Below are 17,227 nucleotides of genomic sequence, written 5' to 3'. Positions count from 1 at the left end.
CAGGTGGTGCCTAAGAGGGACAACTCAGTGCTGGAGAGAAGGGAGATGCTAGTCTATGACAAACTCTTGTTACAATTAGACTCCAGTCAAAAAAGCTCTGCAAAGCTCAAGGTTAAAACTGTTGTGATGTGTGTTTCTAGCAAACTATAAAGCAGAAAAAAAAAAAAATTACATCTTTTCATGCCACTGTCTGATTTTAACAGTAAACCTAGAAAACATGTTTGAAGACTTAAGAAATGCTTGATGTTTTGCCATCATGCTGTCTTGTACAGCAAGAAATTTATGCATATAGTCGGCTTGAGCTAATGATTGTAACTCAGAACATATACTCCCTACTTTACCTCTCCAGAGGATCAACAACTTCATTGCTTTAGCAATTTCAGCTAGAGTTTAGTATAATGTCTATGTGCTTCTCAAATGATGATATGTGATATATTAACAAAACTATCACATTAATGTCAGAAAGGTGCTGTAAGGGTATGATGATGTGAGTGTGATGCCTTCTACCCTGTAATTTCTCTGGATGAACTTTTCCTCAGCAAATCTTTAGCTGGTGTATCTGTAGGAGATCCTGTACTCCGCACTGGGAAACCGCTCTCAGTGGAACTGGGGCCTGGCATTATGGGAGCTATTTTTGATGGTATCCAGAGGCCGCTGTCAGACATCAGCACCCTGACCAAAAGTATCTATATCCCTAGAGGTGTCAATGTGTCAGCTTTGAGCCGAGATGTCAAATGGGATTTCACACCTTCCAAAAACTTGCGGGTAGGTCCTGCTGAGCCTGTCTTCCCCTGTCTCCTTCCTTCTCAGAGCACCAAGGCTGTGACTGCTAGGAACTGTGGTTACAAATAATCAAGCTCATGAAAAGAGGTGCTAGGGTGTTTTAAGGATATATGAGAGTGAGAACTAGACAGGGATCACAAAAACTTAGTCCATGTGACTCGCTGTGTTGTTGCACACTAATGTGTTTGCAGTGCCATAAAGAATTTAGTGCCTAGTGCAATTCCACTAGCAGGAACAGGTGTTACCTTGGCAAAATGAATAACAACAGAATACAGTGAAGATAGTTTTAGAGCTAGAAAAAAAATCATAGCTTTAGCCCTTGGCATCTTCTTTCTTTTTCAGTCCTGCAGGTTAGCAGATTCTCTACTTAGCGCATTAAGCTGAGAGGTATGAAAGAAGCAAGGAGAATTCCTTGCATCAATCAGTAAATGCTACAGTCTAAGCCTTGAAATGCTCCTGAATGCATTTAGTATTGCTAACAATGTGCTGTTAGTGTAATGAGTAAATGAATAATTGGGCTACTGTGTGTAACAGTGCATTTGTAAAGGAACTCATAATGGTGCTAGACTTGATAGTTATTGTTATTTAATATGATTCTTTGTCAGCATTCTTTTTTTAAAATGAAATTCTTGTTTATGGCTAATAGGTGCTTTCTGATTTCAGGTTGGCAGCCACATCACTGGTGGAGACATTTATGGTGTGGTGAATGAAAACTCTCTTATCAAACACAAAATCATGCTGCCCCCACGGAACAGGGGTACAGTTACATACATTGCTCCACCGGGAAATTATGACACTTCAGTAAGTCTCCCAAATAACAGTTACCAGGGTGTTCCATGTTTCTTTCATAAGGCTACAGGACCCTTTCTCTTCTGTGAGATGCCACCTTCAGAGCCTTTGTGCAACAGGATGTTAGAATTGACTTCTGCTGCCCTCCCAGCAGGGATTATGTGGTTTTTCTTGTGCAGTTACTTTCTATGTTTATGACTTCCCAATGGCATTTAACTGCTGTGTGGACATCTACAGTATCCAGTGAATATGGAAAAGCTCCCCCATAGCATTGTAAATGTGGAAACATGCTTTTCCTCAGGGAGGGATGATAGGGTGTTAATATGACCATAGATTTTGCAGATCTTGAAGTCCTAGTAGTGTGGAGCAGTTGAGGTGAGAATTTGTGTGCTGATCCATTGTGTGGTTGTTGGCTTACTTCAGATGTCTGGTGCTCTTTGTTAGGATGTTGTCTTAGAGCTGGAGTTTGAAGGTGTGAAGGAAAAGTTCACTATGGTCCAAGTCTGGCCTGTACGTCAAGTCCGTCCTGTGACTGAAAAGTTACCAGCAAATCATCCTTTGTTAACTGGCCAACGGGTGCTAGATGCCCTCTTCCCGTAAGTAATATTCTGTCTGTTCCTATATAGGAAGTCTGTTTGGGGAGAAAGGATAGTGTTAATTTCTTTAAGGGTGAGCAGACCCCAAATATTCACTGTGTACCACAGCATAATCTCAAAAAAAGTTATCTAGCTGAATTGATAATACTTCTATCTGACAGAGGAAACTGAATGGAAAATGGAAGTGGGGAAGAGTTAAAAGGAGGTTTAGCAGGATGGTTCTTTTACATTAATTCAGGAAATAAATGAAAAATGTAAAAATAATTTATTCATACCAAACCTTCAGAAAAGGGAGAACTTTCAAGCTTGGATATCTGCATTTAAGCACATGAGTAGGATCTCTTTCCGTGTTCTTGAAGATGTGTAGTTTGCAGCGAGTCTGAAGTTACCACTGACAGAAACTGTCATGCTTAATTGTAACTCAAAATTCTCATTTAAGCGGCTGAGCTCCAAGGCACAGAATGGAGTAATTTTTCATCCTAAAATATTCTTGTAATCGTTCTTGTAATGCACATTTAAGTTGCGCTGATGTTCTTTTCTTAACGTTTGTGTACCATCAGTGCTTCCAGCTGTGTAAACTATGTTTCAAGCCTGAAAGTGCAGTTATTGTACCAGCATACCTCATGTATTTCAAAGGCAGTAGAAAGAAAGAATAGTTTATTCCTTTGGTCTTTGGTTTAGTGAAACACCACTGTGCTTCTCAGACAGAACACTGAATGTGATTCTTGTTGTTCTGCTTTTAATTATGCAGTTGTTTCCTTACTAGAAAACATATTCTGAAATAGAAGAGAGCTGTTTTTGAGTTCCTTGCTAATCAGAGTCCCTTTTCTTTACTCAGGTGTGTGCAAGGGGGTACAACAGCAATTCCTGGGGCATTTGGTTGTGGAAAGACTGTGATCTCGCAGTCTCTCTCAAAATACTCCAACAGTGATGTCATCATTTATGTAGGCTGTGGAGAACGAGGAAATGAAATGTCTGAAGTACTGAGAGATTTTCCTGAGGTTAGTATGGAAAATTCATGGAGAGTAAACCTTCTTGGAAAGACTTGCTATTATACTAGTATAGCAACTGAATAAAATATCTTATTGCTATAGTGATTTGAAAAAATCTTATTGGCTGTAAGTTTTGACTGTAGTAGCAGAAATCACTTTTGGATCATACAGGCATGTCTTCAGTGGCCTCTCAAGAAACATCTGGACTAGTGTTTAGGCATACCTTTTAACTTGTTTAAAAGAAATCCAAAATGAATGCCTGAGTATAATTTAGTACCATTAACAAGGATGTTACCTTTTATTGCTGTTATCTCTAACTTTTCTAGCTTAATCACATATACCAGATGTGGCATCTGAGTTTACAAGGTGCAAGGTGGTGATACATACTGTTATAGTATATGAGTTTTGCCAGTTAGGCTTCAGAATACTTTCTGAAGGAAGCTGAAAATGCCTAGTTTCACCTTACTGTTGTTATATGTTAGTGGGTTAGTTGTGGTGCAGAGTTCAGTAAATTAGAGGAAAGAGCAGATCAAAACTGTTAGGTTGAAACTCCACTGTTAGAAATAAGTTTTACGTGCTGATTTGCAATGTGACAATGGACAAAGGTAAATCTCAGGATGTTCTTAAGTAGAGTGCTACACAAATATCAGGATATGCATTCTGCTGTTCACGTGCATATGAGAGATCATCTGAGTTATGCATGTGGGCTTATGTCCAGTTCTCAAAAATGGACTCAAATTAGTACAGGTGAGGAAAAAAAAACTCTGTGTCTCCCAGTGGATTTAAGAGGGAAGGATAAGATTTTTGGTTCTTTCAGCCTAGTAAAGTGAGGCTGAAAGAGGTTAACGTACTTCCTGGAGTAGATTTGTCATCACTCATTTACTTGGGTGAGCAGTGGGATTAATAGGAATTGCTGTTAGCAGAAGATGAGATGAGGCTGAGGCACATGTACAACTCATTCTGGATGGAAAAACAGTCTAGAATCCTGAGATCTCTAGTCTATATACTGCTTTGTTAGACTAGCTGTGAGGAGACTATCCTGATATAAGGTAATAGAGTTTAAATAAATTGTTAAATTTGTGGGAATCTTTATAGTTTTTGTTGTCTTTTTCATTGCATTGTAGTTAACAATGGAAGTTGATGGCAAGGTAGAAAGCATCATGAAGAGAACAGCTCTGGTAGCAAATACCTCCAATATGCCTGTGGCTGCCAGAGAGGCCTCTATCTATACTGGTAAGATTTACAGGAGTCTGGAAAAGGCTGCACGTATGGAGCAAGTCATCGTGCTCTAGTATTTTCAGTTCCTGGGATGATCAGTACCAGGACCCCTGCTTAATTACATAAATCAACCTTTTCAGGCTATGCCTGCATGAAGTCTTAATATCACAAATAGATTTGTCTTTCTTATCCCCAACTATGATCTCCACATGCTGAATAAATTCTTGCTTATAAATTAAACTTACCACACTGGATCTCCTGTAGTTCTGCCCCACATATTAATTATGTAATTGTGTTCTTCATGAGCAGCTTTTTGCTGACGAGTACAGTTTCTCAATGGGTAGAAATAGTGCTCTCTGAGAAGTACTTTTTTCCACTACAGCCTCTCAGATGATTTCTTAATACTTTTTCATGAAAAGTTGTCAGATAAAACATCTTTATAAGCTCTGGTGGCTTAGAAAGGAAGGAGACATTTTACAATAAGAGGAGGCTTTGTGAGGCAAATAGTAGTGTCAGTAATATTGCCCTATCTCCTTAAAGAAATACACAGAAACATAAGATTTGCCAGAATGGTTTGTAAGCAAAAATGAGAAGAGTGGAATGAAATAAACAAAAGCCAAAAAAAAAAAAATCTATCATGGGCTCGTGGGAAGGAATAGTAACTTTCAGTCTTTACTGACATCAGACTGTAAATATAAATAACTTATCTTGTTAGCCTCTTAATGATGACATGTGAGGGTAGAATTCCTTTTTCAACACTATCCTGCATTGTGCTGTTGTATTTGTTCTAGGAATCACCCTGTCAGAGTATTTCCGAGACATGGGCTACCATGTCAGTATGATGGCAGACTCTACTTCCCGATGGGCTGAGGCCCTCAGAGAAATTTCAGGACGACTGGCTGAAATGCCAGCTGGTGAGTTGTTCTTTTCTTCATCTAGACTTGTAAATACATCCTTTAAACTCAGGGCTTTTGACTCAATTTCTCGATATATGTTCATAATTGCAGACAGTGGTTATCCAGCCTACCTTGGTGCCCGTTTAGCCTCTTTTTATGAGCGAGCTGGCAGAGTGAAGTGTCTGGGAAATCCTGAAAGGGAAGGCAGTGTCAGCATTGTTGGAGCGTGAGTTGCATTTCTTTCCTTTGTGTTGGCTGTGGTTCTTCCTCCACCTTTTTGTATGTCGAAATATTTTGAAACAAGAGGGTCTTGTTGCTGTGTGCAGCTACAGAGCTAGGAATGTATAACGTGCATAGATACATGTCTGATCACCCTCAACTGTTGCTAAACTGTGCACAGGAGCAGAGAGAATGAATGTGATTGGTAGTTCGATGTGATGTAGAATCACAGTCATGGCTGTCTGAGAAAAGGGCTCCAGGAGAAAAGCCATTAGCACTGTCACTAAAAGTATGTCAAACCATGCTCAGAATGGGAAAGAGGGGGCAGTTAGAGCAACAGTGTGGGAGCATAATGTATTATTATTCTCTTACTAAATAGCAGAATTACAGGGAACAGGATATCTCAAACAGCAGTGGGCTGTGAAAAGCGTGTAATGTCCAGACAAATCACATGAAATTTTTCAGCTAATGTGATAGATGAGAACTTTCTTTGAAAAGTGTTCCTGTGTAGCTGTGGTGACAGTACCAAGTTCCTTCTTATCGTATCGAAAGAGTGACCAAAAGGAAGGTATACAATTAATGAATATACAGATGTTATGGTATAGCAGAGAGCTTGGCTACGTAGTTGTTACACCAAAGCAGGAAACGGAAATGATAGTATCCTGGGCTTGCTTGGGAAACTTTGGTGGAGTGGATCTCCAGAAGAGATCCTTCCCCACTGGCAGTCAGCTCTTAAATGGGTCTAGGAGAGGTGGAGCCAGGCTCCACCCCTTTCAGCAGCACAGGTGAATTGCCTTCACCTGTGCTCCCAGGGCTGACTCATTGCTCGCCTCAGGTGATCAATCAGAAGTTCAGGTTGTGATTCAGCAGTTCCCATACAGAAGGAAAGCAGAGGCACTTGAAACTTTTGATGTAAGAGGAGAGAAAACTGATCATCACTGCTTTCTTTTTTGATGTAATGACAGGTGTCTTGCAGCAGTGCAAACTGGAAGCTTACACAGTAGGCAGACACTTTCTTGTAGGCTGTATTGATTTGTCTAACATACTGTGAGTAAAATGGCTGTTCCTCCATAGGTTTTTAGTAGAGCCTCTAGCACCTGCAGCTTCTCCCAGAGTCCATTATTTGTTCTTAGTTCTGTTGTCCACAACAAATGTAGCTGCTTTTGAGTTTGGGAAGCTTTTACCTGCTTGGGGAAGCAGGTATTGTCATGTCAAGCCCAAAGGAAGTTAGTGCTTTCTGTATAGGTGAATATCTGATAATTATCTAAAATCATTTCAAATTGGGGTATTTTACATAAAATCTTTGCCGCTTGTGTTTCAAACTGCCATATCAGCACACCTCCTGAATCCATTCCAGTTGAAATAGGTTTGGTAATCCAAGCTGGAGTGACTACCTGGAGCTAAACTGACTAAAATGTTAGCTTGATATTGTCAGTCAGTTATTGATATAACTATAATTGATATCACACACCTGAGTAGATATGCTGCCACTCTCACTGCAGTAGGAATTTGTAGTCCATTACTTATGTGTTACTTATGTGAAATGGTATTGGCCTTTCTTGTTTCTGTATCACAAACCTGTGTGGTCATATGTTCAGATTAAACTGTGGCAATGATTCTGATTTACTTTTCCTTCTGCTTTTCCTTTCTGCTCAGTGTCTCTCCACCAGGAGGTGACTTCTCAGATCCTGTAACATCAGCTACTTTGGGTATTGTTCAGGTAGGTCTTGCTATGCTGCAGCCCTTTTGTCTTAGCTGCCAGACCTAGACAAAATGGCTGTACTTTAATACATTAGTGCCACTGGCTGTGGTGTAAGAGCTTTAATTTTACACAGACAACTTTGCAGGATGTATTCCAACAGTGTAGGATGTGAAATCTCTTGTGAGATCTCTGAACTGATGTGTTTGGAAAAGGGAGAAAAAGTAATAATTCCTTCCAGCAGTGACTGCTCTGGAATATTCCTTTGCTTCTCATTCCAGCCTTTTGAGCTGCAATTTAAGTATGGCCACTCCCAGAGATAAGATGGAAAGTGATCCACCCTTGGCAGGTGCATTGAAACCATGAAAAAATCCTCAGAGCAAATGACTGGGAGGATAGCTTGCAAGTGATTGCCCATCCCTGTTTTGGTAAAATGAGCTATGTCAAATAGGGCTCCGCTTAATCACACTTGTGTGTGGATCTTCTTTGCTACTGATGACTCCTCACTTAGGAGGAATCTCAAGCTGAATAAACCTAAATTCAACTTTTTTCTTGTTTTGAGATGCATAGATGGGGGATTAGAACTTGATGATCCTTGAGGTCTCTTCTACTTCCAGCCCAATCCATTCTATGATTCATTCGATGATTCGTATTTGAAAGTCATTGCTACAGTTAAATGAGTAAAAGGCAGGTTTTCTTTCTCAGGCTTTTGTTTGAAGATTTGTGGTAGCCTTTGCTGTGTTGTTTGCTCAAACTTGCTTGTCATACTGGGGGTTGTTTTGATTGTTTGTTTTTATAGTTTGTTTTGCTTTCATTTATTTTGTTTTTTATTTGGAACACTGGCTGATCTCACTGGCTTCTGGCAGGTTTTCTGGGGCCTGGATAAGAAGCTGGCACAACGCAAACACTTCCCCTCTGTCAACTGGCTGATCAGTTACAGCAAATATACCCGTGCCCTGGATGAATACTATGACAAGCATTTTACAGAGTTTGTCCCTCTCAGGACAAAGGCCAAAGAGATCCTGCAGGAAGAGGAGGATCTTGCAGAGATTGTGCAGCTTGTAGGGAAGGTGAGTAACCAGCTCTGAGAAAGTGTGGGATTCCACAAGAACTGTTTTAGCATAGTACCATAAATACGGTCGTTTACAGGTAAATAATATGTGCTAGAGAATAATTTAATTTCACAATGCTTAGGTAAGCTTTACTGATTTTTAGGTAATGTATGGTAACATGTTGTAACTCCTGCTGTTTGGAAAAAGTTCTGTTTTGGTGCCGTCTCTGTTCATTGATTTTCTAGCGCAGCCAAGATCAGGTCTTTCACCAGTCTTGCCTTAGCAGAACTCTGTTCTTCAGACAAGCCTTAGAAAAGAAGGAAATGTGATCCTAGGGCCTTCTGCAGTTTCTTATTTACCGAAGTGTGTTTTTAAAATACTCATTTACAGAGCAGATTAAATTCAGTTCCTTGGCATGGAAGTGATACTGACAGTCCAGTGGTTGTACTGTAGGCATTATTCCCAACAAAGAAGTCCTGGAACTTGTAGAAAAGAGTGACTGATGGTATCGATAATAGCAAGGTGCTCTCTGTCCTGCACAGTATGATATACCATTGTCACCAACTCCTTCATTTTTCTTGAATGCCAAAAAGTCCATTGTTAGCAGTTGTGCAGGTTTGTATCAAATCCTTAATATTACTTATTGATCTAAAATGCTGAAATCTATTTTTTCTTCCCTGGACATAAGAACTTTATGGAAGGGAAAAATTATTTTACTTTAGGTAGGAAAATGATGTTTCAGCATACCTCATGCCAGCACCATGCATGATTTCTGTGTCTGTTGGCACATTCCTATCTCAAAGGAAACTTCCTTTTCACTGTTCAGAATCAGATAGACCCAAAATAGATTTATTGACTTTTTGTTCATCTTAATAAGCCGATGTAGTAAATTGGCTGTTTGATAGCAGGGTGTGAGAAATAACCAAAAGACGGAATTCTACTGGAAGCTACATTAACTTTTAGTGTTCTTTCTCTTAATGGTTCTTCTCCAGGACATAACACATTTTAAACTAAAAGAGTAGGTTTAGAGTAGGTATTATGAAGAAATTAATCACTAAGAGAGTGGTGAGATGAGAACAAGCTGCCCAGAGAGGCTGTGGATGCCTTAGTGTAGAGGAAGATGTCTCTACCTATGGCGGGGGTTGGAACTGGATAGTCTTTTTATGTCCCTTCCAGCCCCACCATTCTGTGAATCTGTGATTTCATGTACGTAAGTACTGAACTAACAGTGGACCTTACCTTTCTAGGCTTCTTTGGCAGAAACAGACAAAATTACCCTGGAGGTTGCCAAGCTGATAAAAGATGACTTCTTGCAACAGAATGGTTATACGCCTTATGACAGGTAAGATCTAAATGGCTACAGTGCTGTCTCGTTCATGTGTAGTCTGGATTTCGGCTGCTATTTTATTCAGAAGCTAATCAGTGCAGAAGTGAATTTTACTTGCCATAAACAAATGATAGAACAGAAGCCATTGAACAAAGTGTTCATATTGTTTTACCCCAAGGCACGCAGACCTTTTCCAAATGCAGTCGCACTCTGAGTTTCTTCAGCCTTCAACCACTGAAATGAATACAGTTCAGTTAGTTTTTGCAATAGCATTTCCTCAGGAGAAGACAGCCATTTTGTTTTCACAGGCAACACCCAAAGTCTTCCTGTTTGTTCTAGCAGCAGATGATTGCAAGTAGCTGAGAAGTTTGATCTGTTAAAAAACTTACTAGATTTTTTTCCCCCCTAGTGCCATGTTTATCATCTTCCCTCACTTTTATTTCCTTCCTCACTATCCTTTCATTTTTAATACCCCAAAGTGTGCTTTGAACTTCTGCTCACTCCCCAGCCCAGGTAGCTCAGGAGGTTTGGAAATATTTAATCTCTAAAAACTTAGACGTGCATCATTTTGTATGGTGTGTGCTTTTAATTATGTTATTAGGGTAAGGTATGCTTTTATGTGATAGGGAAGCACAGGAAGTATCATAATATACTGTATAGATAATAGTGAGGTACTTTCCATCGCAGTCACCTATCCATTTTAAAAAACAAAAACAACTGTGTGTGAAGCTTCTGGAGTGCTCTTATCATAGAAAAGCTTCCTTTCCTGTGAGCAAAGAAACTTGCAGAGCTGTCAGGCTCTCCCATGCTGCTTGCAGGAAGCCTACTCCCATAATGGACAAAACAGGAAGGAGGAATTCTGCTGACTGCTAGTGTTTTTCCTTTCTCATTTGCAGTGGCATAGATTGAGATGTCAGACTTGTATAGCAATGGTTACTGTTCTATCCCATTTTGTCCAGTGTTTGGATGCTGTTTCAGAAACCTTGCTTCAGGATAGCCCCATGTTTTTAGATAGGTCAATCAATAGTCTGTCTCCTTTGACATGAAGTAGACTAACACTTTATTTCAGGTGAGAATTCAGAGTTGTTGCAAAGGCAGGAGCAAAGAGTAGTCCTGTTAATTGCTCCAAGATGCCTTACAGATCCTCTTCTGTTTCATCAGATTCTGCCCTTTCTACAAAACAGTGGGAATGCTTTCCAATATGATTGCATTTTATGACATGGCACGCCGTGCTGTAGAAACCACAGCCCAGAGTGACAATAAGATCACGTGGTCCATCATCAGAGAGAACATGAGTGAAATCCTCTATAGACTTACCTCCATGAAATTCAAGGTATGCTCATAAGGAACCAGCTTGGGTTACTCTGGGGGAGTTCTCAGTGCCTCTAAGAGGCTGTAACTTAAAAGTAGTTATCAGTTGCCATAGATAAATGTCTGTGTACCTAGGTTACTCATCTTTGTAGAGTGCAGCTTTCCTACCCCTATACTTACGCCAGCATCCTCTGGATGAGTTTTAGCATTTGCTGCTAGGACATTAACCTGTGATGCAACCTGATGTTGAAGTAGCTAAGGAATATAAAGTATGATGGTTATTTTGTGAAAACTCTTTTAAGCCATTGCTAGTATCGCCAATCTTTCAGGAACAAATACCATGAGATAACTGCATGTAAATGTAAAGTGTTCTTGTGTGCCAATGTCTTCTACTCCTGCAGGATACTGGCTTGTTTATGCAACAAATAGATCCCTAGTATATATTTCTAGAATAGCAAGAACAGAACAAGGTACACCTGGGCACATAAGCTTGCTTGAGAGCTGGTTATGTACAGATAGGGAAATAATCCTTTCACTTACAAACCCTGGCTGTGAGAAAACACTTAGCATGCAGCACAGCAGTGGACAGCTTGGCTGAAAAATGAAAACCAAAAGATGAATGCGTGTTAAGTAGAGATGGCCCTCTAATACAGTAATAGTTATGAAAGAAAGTGATATTTCCTGGGTAACAGGCTAAGAAACATAAGAATGTAAGTGTTCTGTAGTCTGCGTACCTCAAAGACAATTAGTAGTAGTGTAATCCACACATGTAAGTACATTTGGCCTGTGTAGCAGGTGTTAATCCTGAGGTTAAAAAAAAATAAAGCAGTGGCAAAACAGGGTTGTCTTAAGGACCAGAGGCTTTTCAAGACTGATCTGTACACTCGATGTATTGTTTTTCAGGATCCCGTCAAAGATGGTGAAACAAAAATCAAGGCAGACTATGCTCAACTGTTTGAGGATATGCAGAATGCATTTCGCAGTCTGGAAGACTAGACTGAACCTCTGTGACCACTCTGGTTTGTCCTCTGAATTCCTCATCTCAGCTCCTCTGCTTCCCTACCTTACAAGAATGATGCAACAGTACTTGAGTTGATAAATAGCCCTATGTTTCCCTCTTCATACTCAGTGTCTTTACAAAACATTCCTTAGTTTGTGTTTGGCATTGCTTTGTGTGTCTGAAATAGTGAGTGATGTGTGAGTGGGCCTGGCTGAGTGATGAAATGCTGTTGTACACTTCTAGGGTGGGAAAAATTCACCTTGCCCTCCCCCAGATCATTTGGTAACACAACCAACTGACCTGTAGTGGCAGAGGAGGTGTAGATCTCAATGCAGTCACGCGGTACATTTTGAGCTGGCAGTGGTAAGGGCATTTAGGTCTAGCACTTTGCTAAGTGATTATCATGAAACAGAATTTTTGACCATATTCTGACATGACACGTTGATATAACCAAAGTTCTTCCCTACAACGTCCCTTCTGCAGCCTTTGGCTGAGTCTGTTGGTATTAAAATGTGGTAGATCTGGATCTCTCCAAGGAAGGACTGACTAGAAGATGAGCATGTGTGAGTAGCCAGTATGCTTTTGTACACTGGAGAAATAGAATTTTATTTTCCTACTTACTACAGATAGGACTGTTGGATGGAGCACCAGCTAAAGTTGAAGCTGTAGGTGCTCAAATTCCAGAATATTTTTGCCTTCTTGCCTCCCACTCACCCCATAATGTTTCACAACACTCAGCTGCTTTAGTTTGTGAAGCTTGTTACTGCTGCTTTGTACTATGACCGTAACAAGATTCCACATGTGTGGACCAGGAATATAATCTTTCCTAGGTGGTGCTCTCTACCAGCTCTTGCCTACCAGTGCAGTGTCCAGGTGGTGTTTAGGAAAGAAAAAGTATGTGCTTAATCTTCCTGCTCCACCTGCGCTCATTGTGCCTGTTTGGCAGTGGCACAGATGGTCCTCATTTCTTGTGTAGAAAGATTCTGAGATGCTAAACTTCTGGGGGTGGGTGTTAAAGAGGGGAAAGATTGACAGTACAAAATGTATTTACTTCTGCCTTCTTGATTATGATGCAAGAGAAGCTAGCAACTTCTGCACCATGCTCTGGAAGCACAGTCTGTCAAGCAACTGAAACTCTGCTGTGTCTTGGGCTTGTTGGCAAAACTAGTATGAGATGAGAAATGAGTGTAGGGCAGCTTTTCTGTCAAAATACAAGCGCCAGCATTCCTATCATTGCTGCAGAGAGAGATGAAGATGCTGCCATACGTGTTGGTCTTTGACTCTCTTGTGTCTGATGACATCTAATACTTCTTTGTTGTGCAACACTGTAATGCCCAGCTGGATGCCAGCTGACATCTAAACTTGTTATGGTCATGAAACAGTAACAGTTGGAGATGCCACTGGTAGTGGCAGGGCTTTGCATTAATTCCACACTGAAGTGTTTTTTCCACCAGCTGCCAGCTTTGAACGGCAATGGTGAAAGGGTATCTTGGCGCTAAGGACCAAATGCTGCCACTTCCATTATGAAATCAACTCGCTGTTTGCCATGGAGAGCTCAATTGAAACTTAAGTGGATTTACTATGTTTAGCTCTCCCAAAATAAATTACTATTCCAGCTGATATTCTGGTAGTGAACAGTTAAGTTTACAGTTCACCAAACTTTCAGTGTATGCTGCTTACTTAACAATGAGCATGTGTGAATGAGTAGTCACCTTTTGAGCCCTTGCTGGATTCCTCATTGTTTGTACCCTTCACCACTGTACTATGTAGCATTTCATGCTAGAAAACAGATGTTCTTATCTCTTTAAATAGAGGATGTTATAAACTTTACAGAAGATGTCTAAAATAATACAGTTCTAATATTTATTGTGCTGTACCTGGCCCTGAAGTGTGACCAGTTCAAACAGTTTCATATATATTTTTGTCTTTTTTGTTTTGTGTCTCAGTTTTCAGTGTTGAGATTCTGATGTTCACTGTGTACTGCAAGTCTTCCCTCCACAGCTGTGGGAGGAATGAAAAGATGGGCAGAACCCAACCACCTACTTTCTTGTATATTTCATAATGTATGTTGCTGGAAATTGTGTAAAAAACAAACAAACAAAAAAACATTTAAAAAACTGTTGGGAGTCAATGAGAATAAAATGGATTTAACGTAGATCTTACCTGTCCTCTTTTCTGATGTCAAACCAAAGCTGTACTACAGTGGCATACACAGATCACCATGAGCAAAGCTTACTGCTTGCTTGAAATCTTAATTCATCATTTTGGGATCTCTTTAACCTGGGATAGACAACTTAGAAGGGCATTTAACCTCAAGTCCCCCATTTCAGTACAGCTTACGCGATCTCCTCAGACATTACATGAAGAGAAGAGTTATACTGTAGGATATACTCTTAGGATAGATTTTTGGAACTTTAGCGTAAGAGAACTATAAATGTATCTTGCTTTTCAGTGTTAATCCAACAATGGTAATGGGGCCGTGTTATGGCACTTCACTAAGCCTTACAATCTTTCCCTCCCTGTATACCACATGAACTTCTGTAGCAGAAGGCAAATAGTACTGTTGTCCACAACCTAGAACTAACATGATAGCATTTTTTTTTTAAATTAAATAAGGATTAGAATTTGTAAATAACATTTTTATTCAGTCTGTTGCTATCAACATCATGTTCAGGCACTTTTGTACATCTTTGACCACTGCTTAACACATCTTTGATGGACATGCTTTACTCTTCTTATATACATGCATTTATTTTATATGTAAATGTGCATATATATATACATACATACACACACATATATATGAATGTATACATCCTGTATTTTAGATATACTGAAAGCAGAAATAGATCAGGCGCTCAAGTAATTCCTCTGTTTACAAAGGGATGGAATTCTCAACCTCTGTCCTGGCAAACCCACAGTAGTTAGGATTTCTCTGTGGTCAGTTAGAGATCCATTGAAAGAGGCTATGAGTTCAAGTTTTGGTAGTGTGGAAGTTAGCAACTGACAGAGTTCTCGCTTCATCCACTCGACTTTTGTGTATCTGGAAGGCAGGGGTCACCCAGTGGCCGCAAGAACACTGCTCACCCCACCAGCTAAAGGAACCCAGCTTAGACGTGCATTTGGGACACAAAAGCTGCAAGAAAAACAAATGATCCATTGTAAGATACATGCAAGTGTATTCTATGGTACGGCAACCTGCACTAAAGCTAGCTCTTGTATCATTTCACAGAAGTTAAACAGTCTGAAAAACAGTCCAAAAAAACCCAACAGCTATATATAGACACGGCTGGAGCTTGCCATGGCCTTGTGTGTGATAGGCAGTTGTGCTGGCAGAAGGGAAGGCATGGAAATGCAGCTGCTCAGATCTGGTGTGGTTCCAGGACACTTGCCATTCTCAGACATCAGAAAGCCTCAGTCAGTGTAAGACCATGACAGGTTTTATATGTCTCACAAACTCTATTATACTAAAAACACAAAAAAACCTGTCAAACATCCTTCCTGGCGTACTAAATCCAGCAAGATCACCAGTTCGTTTCCTTATACAGGGATATTCTAACATTTGAGAATCTGTTCATAAGCTGCAAAACTGATGCAGGAGAGACTGGGAGACCTAGGATGTTGCCTTGGGGCCTTTGCATCAAGGAACAGCAACAGTTTGTTTTACCTTGGCTAAAATATCCTAAAAATGCATTTACCTGTCCTTCCGTTACTCCTAGCAGTGCTGGCTCCATCCACTGCACAGGCTCAATGAAGTAAGAGGTGCACTTATCAGGGCCACTGCCACGAAGATGCATAGACTCTGTTATTCTCTTGTGAGCAAAGGCTGTTGGTCCACTTCCTTCCACGTGGGACAAAATGCTGGAACTACGGAACAGAGCGCGCCTGTTCTCCGTGACAGAGGGGGGAAAAGGTGAAACACTTTTTTTAATGGTGAAGCTTAGAGAGCACAGGGACAAGGACCTTTTGACAGTAACTAGATAAATAGCGTATCTTTTCATAGGCAGGCTGACTCCATTTAGGGCTGCATCTTAACAAACCTTACAGTTTGTGTAGTCTTGGGCTCCTCTCCACCACTGTATGCTGTTTCTTACATAGATCTGTGTTTAAACAATTCCCTACTACTGAAAGTTTAAGCTCATATATTTGGAAAAAAAATATCTACACATAAGGAGCAACAGGATCTTTTACCTGTATTTTAATATAAAAATAGTTAAAATTTGGTCTTTTTTTTTTCCCTTGGAGAAAGCAATTCTCAAAAACAAACTAGAATATATGACTGCAGATCAAGCAGCTTTACACAGTCAAGCAGAATTACACCTGCCTGCATAATGTGGCAAGTTAGGGTGCACAAGTGCTGCACAAATTCAAGTTTTGAATTCCATAATGTGTTTAATTTCTGTGGCACATACTGTATGGAAACTTACACAAGATCTTATCCCTGTTCCAAAAATAATGACGTGACCTCTGATTTACGCAGGCTATTTTCCTCTCAAGATCATTTCAAAATGACATTTTGTGGGAAATACGAAACGTTCAGTACCTGCATTTCCTGCATCTGTAGAGAACTTCTGTGTTTGGAGTCTGATGTGCATTGGTTGGATCAACAGCAAAGACTTCTTGGGGTAAGTCTTGAAGTTCTGTAGAGGGGACAGTACTGAGTCGTGAGTCAGACTGATAAAGGCACCAATACATTCCAGTGAGAGAAGACAGCATTCTGCCCTGGTCACCATATGCAGAAGTTACCTTCTTCACCTTTTTTGCTTTGGCAAAATAGATCCAAAAAATAAATGAAAGACCTCACCCATTCCATTAGGCGAGTTCAAAGCAAAACAGTTTCATCCCACCACACATAAAATAGGCATTCATTTAACACAATGAAAGGGAATCTAGGATTTAGACTGAAGAAAGATAAATACTTGCTTTTTGCTCTGTTTGGGGGAATGATCGGTTTGGCTTGATGGGTACATAAAAAATAATCAGGAAACAGCAATTTGACCATTATTTCTGCATCTTGACAAAGAAAACAGATAATCACAGATTTTTTCTTAGGTATGCCTCAGAGACCCTATTATCCTCCACTGATGAGTTATTAGAGATGTGATGTGAACATTTGTCTGGCCAATTCAAGGCTCAGGTACTTCGAGGGCACCAATCCGAGTCAGCAACAGCAAGCTCTCTATGACAGCATCCTTCTGATATGCTTCTTTGCATTTAAGAATGCAAAGCTCATCCCACCTGAGATATCTGGCTATGGAAGGACATTCACCAGTTTGCTGTCTGTGCAGAGATACAGCAAATAAGCTCTGCAGTGAGTCTTTTGCATTGTTGTTCCTTTTTTTTTT

General features: G+C 40.2%; 2 protein-coding genes across 4 annotated transcripts in view; one reads left to right on the top strand and one right to left on the bottom strand.

Annotated features, from left to right (window-relative positions):
• ATP6V1A (ATPase H+ transporting V1 subunit A) overlaps positions 1-14,039 on the top strand; it is a 28,769-nt gene extending 14,730 nt beyond the window's left edge. For all 3 annotated transcript variants that reach the window (XM_010718761.3, XM_010718772.3, XM_003202686.4), the window contains exons 4-15: positions 551-765; positions 1,447-1,584; positions 2,017-2,168; positions 3,007-3,169; positions 4,285-4,393; positions 5,170-5,292; positions 5,386-5,500; positions 7,150-7,213; positions 8,059-8,262; positions 9,492-9,586; positions 10,733-10,904; positions 11,786-14,039. In XM_010718761.3, coding sequence (XP_010717063.1) covers positions 551-765; positions 1,447-1,584; positions 2,017-2,168; positions 3,007-3,169; positions 4,285-4,393; positions 5,170-5,292; positions 5,386-5,500; positions 7,150-7,213; positions 8,059-8,262; positions 9,492-9,586; positions 10,733-10,904; positions 11,786-11,878 — 1,643 coding nt within the window. In that variant the 3' untranslated portion in view covers positions 11,879-14,039. The remainder of the gene's footprint in view (positions 1-550; positions 766-1,446; positions 1,585-2,016; positions 2,169-3,006; positions 3,170-4,284; positions 4,394-5,169; positions 5,293-5,385; positions 5,501-7,149; positions 7,214-8,058; positions 8,263-9,491; positions 9,587-10,732; positions 10,905-11,785) is intronic.
• Positions 14,040-14,506: 467 nt separating this feature from the next.
• The window catches only part of DUSP12 (dual specificity phosphatase 12), a gene marked incomplete at its 5' end in the record, with an annotated part of 3,689 nt that continues 968 nt past the window's right edge, over positions 14,507-17,227 (bottom strand). Inside the window, 3 exons of the mRNA XM_010719645.3 lie at positions 14,507-15,018; positions 15,581-15,767; positions 16,426-16,522. Of these exons, the coding sequence (XP_010717947.1) occupies positions 14,857-15,018; positions 15,581-15,767; positions 16,426-16,522 (446 nt within the window). The remainder of the gene's footprint in view (positions 15,019-15,580; positions 15,768-16,425; positions 16,523-17,227) is intronic.

The sequence above is a fragment of the Meleagris gallopavo genome, chromosome 1 (assembly GCF_000146605.3).
Source record: "Meleagris gallopavo isolate NT-WF06-2002-E0010 breed Aviagen turkey brand Nicholas breeding stock chromosome 1, Turkey_5.1, whole genome shotgun sequence".
In the NCBI taxonomy this organism is placed as follows: Eukaryota; Metazoa; Chordata; class Aves; order Galliformes; family Phasianidae; genus Meleagris; species Meleagris gallopavo.
The sequence above is the reverse complement of the archived record's forward strand: the minus strand, read 5'-3'. Positions and strand labels throughout refer to the sequence as shown.